The 9,792-nt window shown below is 40.1% G+C and overlaps 2 protein-coding genes and 1 pseudogene across 2 annotated transcripts; all 3 read right to left on the reverse strand.

The window, feature by feature from the left end:
• Positions 1–2,323: 2,323 nt before the first annotated feature.
• Positions 2,324–3,090, reverse strand: LOC121787057. Its single transcript, XM_042185672.1, has one exon. The coding sequence runs from the start codon at positions 3,026–3,028 to the stop codon at positions 2,447–2,449; it is 582 nt and encodes a 193-aa protein (XP_042041606.1). The 5' UTR covers positions 3,029–3,090; the 3' UTR covers positions 2,324–2,446.
• Positions 3,091–4,520: 1,430 nt separating this feature from the next.
• Positions 4,521–5,132, reverse strand: LOC121786930. The gene has a single exon (XM_042185524.1). The coding sequence runs from the start codon at positions 5,130–5,132 to the stop codon at positions 4,521–4,523; it is 612 nt and encodes a 203-aa protein (XP_042041458.1).
• A 613-nt stretch (positions 5,133–5,745) lies between these two features.
• Positions 5,746–8,281, reverse strand: LOC121786931 (annotated as a pseudogene).
• Positions 8,282–9,792: the final 1,511 nt, after the last annotated feature.

Genomic DNA, 9,792 nt, shown 5'->3' on the forward strand with positions numbered 1-9,792 from the left:
GAAACAACGAAGTAAGCCGAGCAGAAAAGCTGGGCAAGCTCGAACCCACATGGGAAGGTCCGTATCGGGTGTCAGAAGTCCTCGGCAAAGGGTCTTACAAATTGGCTCACATGTCAGGAGAACAGGTACCCCGAACATGGCACATTTCCAACCTCAAGAAGTTCCATTTGTAAGAGACAGTCCGGTCAGTCAGTCAGTCTTATGTGCTTTCCTTGTTTTTTATTTTGCTCTCTTTGCCTATGTGCGTTTTTGTTTGTCTTACGTGCGTTGTGTCTGTCTATGTGAGTGTCGTCTCTTACAAATGTAACTGAGGTATCTTGTTCTTCGAAGGCTGATCCCCTTCTTAGAACATGTACAAGCCAACGATTGTGAGTCAAAGCTTCTACAGAAGATACAAGACCACAATTCAGCTTAAACAAGCAGTTCGTCTGAAACGAGCTGCAATAAGCCAACGATTGTGAAGTCCAAGCTTCTAAAGAGGATACAAGACCACAATTCGGCTTAAAAATCAAGCACTTCGTCTGAAACGAACTGCAACGAAAGTCCGATTCTCGCGATAAAACTTGCCTGAATTAGGACAAGGGAAAGTCCGATCCACGCGATAAAACTCGCCGAATTAGGACAAGGGAAAGTCCGATCCCCAAATTAGGACAACGGAAAGTCCGATCCGAGCGATAAAACTCGCCAAATTAGGACACAAGCTTAGTCCGGTCAAAGATGTTTATTTCATCAGACCAAAGACGAGTCCGGTCAAAGATGTTTATTTCATCAGGCCAAAGACGAGTCCGGTCAAAGATGTTTATTTCATCAAGACCAAGGACCAAGTCTGGTCAAAGAAGAGTTCACTTCATAAGACCGAGGACAAACATCAACTTACCCCGTACCATTATCCAGGATGCCGAAGTGATTCACTTCGCTTTTCCGGGGGGGGGGTAGTGATGGAGTACGTACTAAACAAGCCAGCACAAAGCCCAAGAAAGAGTATCAGTTCGGCATGACCAAAGAGTTCGGCTAAGAGTTCAGTTCGGCACAACCAAAGAGTTCGGCCTCAGCCTACAGCTCGGTAAAAACCAACCAATCAAGCTCTACTCTCAGATCGGCAAAAGCTGCTCGGCAATAGTTCAGCAGTTCGGTCTCAGCATCGGCAAAAGCTGCTCGGCAATACCGAACTGGGAGACACGATCTATCTAGTGGTGGACCCATGCAGGCTCTCATGACCTCCACGACATCCACGACATAATTACTGATGATGTAAGCCACCGCCTAATTAGTGGCCATGCAGGATCTCATGACCTCCGTGACCTCCACGACTTAGGGTGGTGATGCAAGCCACGATCTCAGTTCTATATATAAACGGAACTTAGATCCGATAGAGGATTCACCAACTCTAGAGAGAAAATATCATATAGCAAGCTTGTATTTGTAAGCTGTAGAAAACAGATCAAGCAATACAACTCTGCCCTCTTTTCTTCCCGTGGACGTAGATTTACCTCAGTAAATCGAACCACGTAAATCTCTGTGTTGTGATTTCTACTTTCCTGCATTTACTACCACCAGAAATTCGCGGATTCATCAGGCGCTAATTGAAATTAACATGTTTGGCGCGAAAATTCAATATTCTATATGGAATTTAAGATGGTTTTATTAAGATGGTTTTCATTTTTTCTTTATGTGAACATTCAATTTATTAGTTATAAAAAAATGTTACACTACTCCACTAACGGTTCCATATCCGGGTGGGGATCCTCTGCTGTGCATTTCAGCACAGCAGCCCCTGCTTCTCCACACAAAGAAATAAAATAATTAAAGAAATTAAATAAAATTAAATAAATAAATATATACTTATTATTTTAATTGTTTGTATGGAGCAGCAGGGGCTGCTGTGCTGAAATGCACAGTAGAGGATCCCACCCCTCCATATCCATATTGTTTGAGCCACTTTTTACTATTTCCAACTATTTTTTTTGCAAAAATACACTCAAGCACATAAAAGATATTTCAGTCTATTTAATCTCTCATCTTCGTTAAATGATCTCTTTTTATTTCTTCTTTCCCTTTCTTTCTTGTTTATTCTATATCTTCTACCCCATCTTTTAGTTACACTACGATAAGAGTCACAAAACATACATACAATAATTAATTCGGTCTAGATAAAAACTCACGGCACTCATCCTCGCCATACAATAATTTATGTGTGCATATGAGATAGGGAGAAATTGCTGATTATATGTTTTTATGGGTTCTAGTTAGTTTAAAACACGACGGAATCAAAGTGGAAATTTAGAATATAACTCGTCCATCTCAAAATGTTACTACTGTTTATACCAAAAAAAAACAAAGCAAGCCAAGAAAAATCGTAGATTGTTCCTTGACAATCATATCAACAACCATTAATTAATTTCATGAAATACATAGAAAACAAAAGGAATGATAATGGTGTTGGTAGCTATTCCGGCCAAAAGCGAAGCTCCAAGGCCATCAAGTAAGCAAGAAGAACATCATGGCACGCATACTGGACCTGCTCCCACGTGAGCTCCTCATCCTCCCAGTCGCTGCATCCCACCGCCTCATCTTTGGTCATCCCGTGAATCCCCAATATCTCCTCCGCCAGCTGCCCCATCGTGGCTCCCCGGTCGCACCCCCTCAGCTGGTGGGCCGCCATCCGCACGTCCACGAGCCAGCCCACCTGGAGAGCGTGGGGCGAGTTCATCAGCATGCCCGCGACGCCGCGGTCCCACAGCGCGACGAGGATGACGTTCGAGTCCAGGAGGAAGCCGCGCAGGACGTCGGGGCAGTGGTCGGCGTGGTGGAGCTGGAAGATCAGGCAACGAGACCCCACGCACAGCTGGAGCGTCGCGGCCTGCCCGGACACCCACTGCACGCCCAGCCCCGCCACGAGGCGGCCGCGGCGGTATGCGCCGCAGCGGTGGATGCAGTGGACCCATCCCCGTGCCACGGACGGCACGGAGGTGACCGTGGTGCGGACCACGCGGGAGTCGCAAGGGATGTGGAAGATCGTCGTCGTCATGATTTCTCTCTTACTATGATCTTGATTCTTGATCTTGACTGCGGTAACCGCCTATTTATTCACCGGAGATCATATCCTCTACACGTGGCAGCTTGATTATGGACTATCTGATTTATACGTCTATTTTCCGTTTATTATTTAGTAACTGTATTTTTCGGTGCGATCTTCCCAATTTTTTCTTTCTTGCCTTCTATAGGATTTAGGCTTAGATTTAGCTCCCATTTTGCGAGTTTTTTTTATACTAGCCCAATAAGTGTCTACATTTGACTCAACACCCATTTTTAAAAAATGTAATTGAAAAATGGATTAAAAGTTGTTAAAATATGAGTGTCATTTATAATAGAATGAGAAATATAAGTTAGTAGAATGCGAGATCTACTTACTATTTAAGGTAAAACACTGAAAATAGACTGGTAATGGAGGGGGACAAAAATGACAAAACTAGACAGTAGACGTCGGCGACGATGAAAATGTGTTTTGAAATGACTTAAAATTCACCCAGTACTTACTAGTCGAACTTAGGAATCAAAGTGGATAGTAGATTTTGGCCATCTAACATCGTTTAGGGGGTGAAATAAAATTTTTTTTCTTTCTAATTTTCATTTTTTTTGAGTTTCTAGGATTTTCCAAACACTTATATAAATTAGTAGATATTCTTGTTTTGACTACAATTTTTATTTTATAATGTAATTTTCATTTTAAAGAATTGGGGCTTTTTTTTATAATCCTACCATTCAGTCATTTTATTTTTTTCATCAGGGAGGATACATTTTGTCGAGCTGCAAGCCATTCGCCCAATACTATCTTTATCAATTTCATTCATCTTATTCGTCAAATCCAATACTCATAAAATAACTAATGATAATGATTACTATTCTCAATAATAATAGTGTGCGGACCATGAAATATGTGAAATAATAACATAATACTCCATCCGACTTATAATAAATGGCACATAATTTAAAGAGATGTTATTTTATGTGTTAATGTGAACCAGAAATTTTTCCAAAAAGATAAAAATATAATAACATTTTTTATAGAATAATTAATAAAAAAATATGACATCTATTATAGGATGAAGTACTTTCTTTTCGTCCTTTTCACCCAAACATTCCATAAAAGTGCAATTAAGATGGCAGAAAGTAAAGTAATTTTGTATACTCCATTAATGATAAATTAAAGAATGATTAGACATAAATCGATCATGTATTATTTTTTTAATCTCTTTGACAATGTATAGAATCCTCTTGTTGAGTTGGTTAAAGTTGTTAGACTGAGATGGATAAATAAACACTGTCGAATAATGACAAAATGTGGCCAAAAAGCGAGAAACGGATGAAGTTAAGGTCAGATGCATGAGGGCAAATAGTTGATGAAAATAGTCAAAATCACGAAATGTTACCGAAAACAAGACAAATCAATGATAACTCATAACTGCGATCTGATTAATGAAATCACAAAGAAAAGTAGCACGCACAGAATTTAGAGATGGTTATCCAAATTTGTGAATTGAAATAGTTAAGAGAAAATATTCCCAAAGGTGAATCTCCACGGCGATCAAGAAAGGAAGAAAAACAGCATGGCACGCATACTGAATCTGCTGATGTGTGAGTTGTTGATCCTCCCAGTCGCTGTACGCCGCCGCTTCATCCATCCGCATCCCTGGAATCCCCATGATCTCCTCCGCCAGCTGCCCCATTGTCGCTCCCCGGCCGCACCTCATGAGCGCGTACGCCGCCCTGCGCACATCCCCCACCAGGAGAGCGTGCCGCGAGCTCCATAGCATCGCCCAGATCGCATGGTCCCACAGCGCGACGCGGATGACGTTCTGGTCCATGAGGAAGCTGCGCAGAGCGTTGGGGCAGTGGTCGGCGTGGTGGAGCTGGAAGATGAGGCAGCTCGACCCCGCACAGAGCTGGAGCGTGGCGGCGTGCCTGGAGACCCACTGGACGCCCAGCCCCACCAGGAGGCAGCCTTGGCGGTAGGCATCGTGGCCGTGGATGTGGACCATTTCGCAGACCCATCTATGCGCGGTGGCTGGCTCCGAACTCACGGTGGTGCGGATCCAGTAGGAGCCGCAACGGACGTCGTAGGCCGTCGTCATGATTTCTTGATCTTTCCAAGTGCACACGCTTGGATATCGTGGTAACCGCCTATTTATTCACCTTTGCCTTGACGCGTGGCACCCTGATTATAGAATATCTGATTTATACCTCCATGCAATACTATCTATCTATTTTCCGTTAATTAAAATGGATTTCCTAGTTCATGAGTGGGAGCAAGATGGGCTTTATGATTAAGCACTAGTGCCAATTGAGGTGAATATAAACTCAAGAAACCAATTGTTTTTTTTTTTGTATAAAGCTCCCAACTTTGTAATTAGGAGGAAAGGCTCTAGAGTAGAGTAACAATACTATTATTAGAATGAAACCAATATGGGATTTAATACCAACTGGTCTAGCTAGATCACAATTAAAGATTAAATCAGCTGAGTTCGAGGCTATAAATATAATATGTTCGGCTAAATCAATAACAACACGTTGTCATCCAGTTGCAGATGTAGGCTTCAGTCGCCTCTAACATGATATGAAGTCATAGGTTCTTAATGAATTTGAGTATTCCTAATTACCTTCTTGCATGCATTATATGCCATCTCACGCCGTCCCACCCAAGTCTTTGCCAAGCCTAAACTAGATGTGGGCAGATAACATAATGTTTTAAGAAAATGGGTTCAACCTGAAGCAAGCAAGCAACAGTCTCATCGAAGAGATAACATCATGATGTTGCAGGCATGATGCAGAAAGGGATGTAAGTGAACTATTATAGATGCTTGTGGGAGCTTTGAAGGAATACCTGGTGCCTGAGGATATTTTCTGGGGCCGACCATCGTTCAGGCATATAATGGCCGTTGTCTGTCCAAATTTGCTATGAGGTTCCTCTGAATTGACACCAGATTTTGTTAACATTTGATGGCTCATATTGACATGGAATTGTATTAGGATTCTAATCAAATGAAAGGTATTAGAAGAACAATTATAGTGATTAGTGAAGATACTTTAAAAAGGAGATGAAGTCGAGAATGCAGTCAAGGACCCAAGAAGGACTTACAAAAAATACTTTAGGAATATAGTACTACATAGAAAGATGAAGAGTTCACACAACAATCTTTGAAAGCTCTACCCTACATTATCAGTAAAAAGTGAAAGTGAATATAAGAGATGCAAAACACCAAAACATGTTGGCTAGATAGAAGCACCCATCAAATGAATAGCTCTTTCAGCTTTTGCAACTTCCTCCTGCAAGGAGAACAAACTAAATGGAATGATATCATAATTTTGTACTAAATGATACTCTACTAGGTAATTACAGAAATGACTTAAACCCTCCATTTGAATAAATGATACTCTACTAGGTAATTACAGAAATGACTTAAACTCTACTAGGTAATAGATGGCCCCAACCATTGTAATAAAGAAAATAAGTTGCCAATATTTACTCATTTCTTCAGCAGCTCTAGCAACTGCAATGTGATCAAAGTTCTCTCTGTAGTCAAGGTGTTGTCCTACAATCTGACTGCCCTATACAAAGATCAGATTATGTATGAGCATACACCCTAATCGAGTGAAACATTAAAAACGTATTGATTTTAATACTGCATTAACACTAGTACTAACTACTAGGAATAGTAAGCAATACCACAGAACAGCTAGAATAGTAGACTTCATTAAACAAACAAGCTCCACTTTGACATAAAATTCAATCTACAGATTCTAAATACTCACACTAAAAACAGAAACAAAGCTAGAGGACATCAAAGTTCATACCTCAGGTCGATCGCGCACAATTTGCACATTCTGCAACGACATGCTCCAATTAAGAAGACGCGGCACTTATTCAAGGACTCGAACGAGGTCACTTTCCAACCTAAGCAACACAAAATCAGCCGTAAGCAGAAATATATAGAGCAAATCATTTTCCCTGAGAATCAATTCAAATCATGATCAGTACTAGGGCATGTCATGGCCAGAATCACTCCAGGAAGTCGTACTCCACTTCCAACGTCAACAACACTCAAATTCGTCCTCTATCACCTAATTTTCATCTTTCACCGCCGTCAAATTCATACTCTAGCCAATCAAAAAACTATCGCATTCCAAAAAAAAACACGATGAAAGCTATAATGTTAATGTGTAACACCTGGTTCCATTCGAGGAGGAGGTCAATGTAGAGACGAACTTGATGCTTTTGGCACGAAGTCAATGCCTCAAAATTGGGGATAACAGCTGCTGCGGCGGAGGCGCGTGAAAAGCCACCGGCTTCCGCTGCCGGAAAATGAGCGAAGTTTTAGTGTCGATTGTTTAATTGAGGAATGTATTTGAAGATTAGTGATTGCCTAATCCGTCACTAATATCCATCACTCGTCTTTTAGTGACGGAAATATCCATCACTAAACATTGAATATCTGTCACTAAACAACATTAGTGACAGATTACCGCCGAAATGTAGCCGTAATTAAAAAGCTTGTCAATAAAAATTTTAATGACTGATTCTGTCCGCCACTAAATTTAACGACAACATTACTAGCGGAATACGTTGTTACAAAATCGATTGGGTGCTGCCTTAGCGGTACAAATTAGTGACGGACTAGGCCGTCACTACAACTGCGTTCACTAGTCTCATAGTAGTGACAAAAAGTCTGTCGCTGATTAGAGACCGACGCACGTCCATCACTAATGTCGTGTTGCGTTTTTATAGATTAGTGATTGCCTAATCCGTCACTAATCCAACATTTGGATCAGAATTTATATTTTAATTAATATTTCACCTGAATATTAAAAAAACTAAAATTAATAACCAATAAAATTAAATATGCAAAATAAACATTAATCTAGCATTTGGACAATAATTTCTATTTTAATTAATATTTCAGATGTATATTAATAAAAACCTAAAATTAGTAACCAATAAAATTAAATAAACAAAATAAACATTAAATCGAAAAATTGTGATGATTAAGTGTAAATGTTAGTAGTTAAAACAAGCAACAAAAGTATGAAATGTATGATGTCATATCCCTACAAAACAAGCAACAAAAGAGATCGTATAAAGTTTGTGATACATGGGTCATATCCCTACAGAACTGTCAGAAGCATGGCTGGACTTGTGGGCTGTCGCCATGAACAGCCTCATCGTCACAACATCATTTTCCAACTTTGTTCTTTGCTCACGGTCAGCATTGAGCTCCTGGCGCATTTCTTCCTTTAATTCTTCCCGCAATCTTGGTGCAATTCTTGGCGCAATTCCTCTCTTATCTTAGCTCGCACAGAAGGATCTAAGCCGGTCGGGGCATGAGCATTCAATCCCGGAGTTCGTCCACCCACAAGGCTTTTTTCCAGATTTCCAGTTCCAAACATCCTTTTCTTTTTTATCGAGCTTACCTCCAAAAACGTCATTATAATATAATGAAATAATTTACTGACGGAATTTTCCGTCACTATGATAAAAATATAATGTTATTATTTTCAGATACTCATTTCGTCACTAGTTCGGTCAATAATTAGAGAAGGATAACTGTCCGTCACTAATTCCGTCAGTAAATCACGCTTTTTTTGTAGTGAGAGTATATAAGTACAAGATCCATATTCCATACCTTTTAGTTTTTACACTCACTTTTAATTACATATCTTAAAACCCGAATCCAGTAAAACTAAGCCTATTTATTTCCTATTTTGTGTTACACGCTTTATGAATGTATTTTATGATTATTATGTCCAAATTAATCGTATTAGTATGCATGCAACTTAAAATTATTTCTGAAAAACAAAAGCACGTTTCAATTGAAGTGTGACCTCCAAAATTAGTGTTACAAACTCCTGTTTGCAAGAAAACCAGCTACATCATAAAGTAGAAATTAAACCCGTATCTCTACAATAGATTAAATTTAACTAAATTGACTTTTAGTTTTTAATAGTTACTTTAAAATTAGAATAATAATTGTGTCGAGAATAATTCCAGAGAATATCCTACACAAGAAAGGAAAGAAGAGTAAATCATTCTATTGCAGGTAGAAGAATCAAGATTAATGGGAATTGATACAATTAGAATAGATTGATCTTTTCCTTAATTATCTCATATTGTACCTATAAAAAGGGATACATTGTACACAAAGAAAACATCAGAAAAAAGGAATACACAATACGATGTCTTCTACCAATCTCTCCTCTCTCGATTACCATCTTTAAGATGGTATCAGAGCAGGTTATTCCCCTCCAAGCCGGCCACTGCCACTAAAATCCCTATCCCTGCAAAACCAAACCAAATCAAAACCATAAAACCATGTCAGATTCCGAGAACTCGGATACAGAATCTCCCCACAACACACCACAAACAACCATCCCAAACTTCCCAATGGAATTTGCTGCCCAATTCGCAGAATTTCTCAAACAAAGTCTCAGAATTCCCGAAAAATCGGACTCATCATCGACCTCACACCCACCAAACTCAAACCAACCCGAATCCTTTGGAGAAATCTCCATCAAAACCAAACTCAACGGGGATAATTACCCCCTATGGGTCAATCTCATGGAACGAGCTATTGGGGGGAAGGGATTGACTTCTCACATCGCTGGAGTTTCAAAACCTCCCCCAATCGGCGATCCCGGCTACACGAAATGGCAACAACGGGATCACTGCGTATTCAACTGGATCATTAACAACCTCGAGACGGAACTGGTGAACGAGGTATCGAGATACGCGACTGCCAG

This window comes from Salvia splendens, chromosome 22 (assembly GCF_004379255.2).
Source record: "Salvia splendens isolate huo1 chromosome 22, SspV2, whole genome shotgun sequence".
Classification (NCBI taxonomy): Eukaryota; Viridiplantae; Streptophyta; class Magnoliopsida; order Lamiales; family Lamiaceae; genus Salvia; species Salvia splendens.

Bases quoted from the DNA above. Each gene is read 5' to 3' on its own strand.
- LOC121786930 (XM_042185524.1), bottom strand. From the start codon at position 5,132: ATGACGACGGCCTACGACGTCCGTTGCGGCTCCTACTGGATCCGCACC.
- LOC121787057 (XM_042185672.1), bottom strand. From the start codon at position 3,028: ATGACGACGACGATCTTCCACATCCCTTGCGACTCCCGCGTGGTCCGC.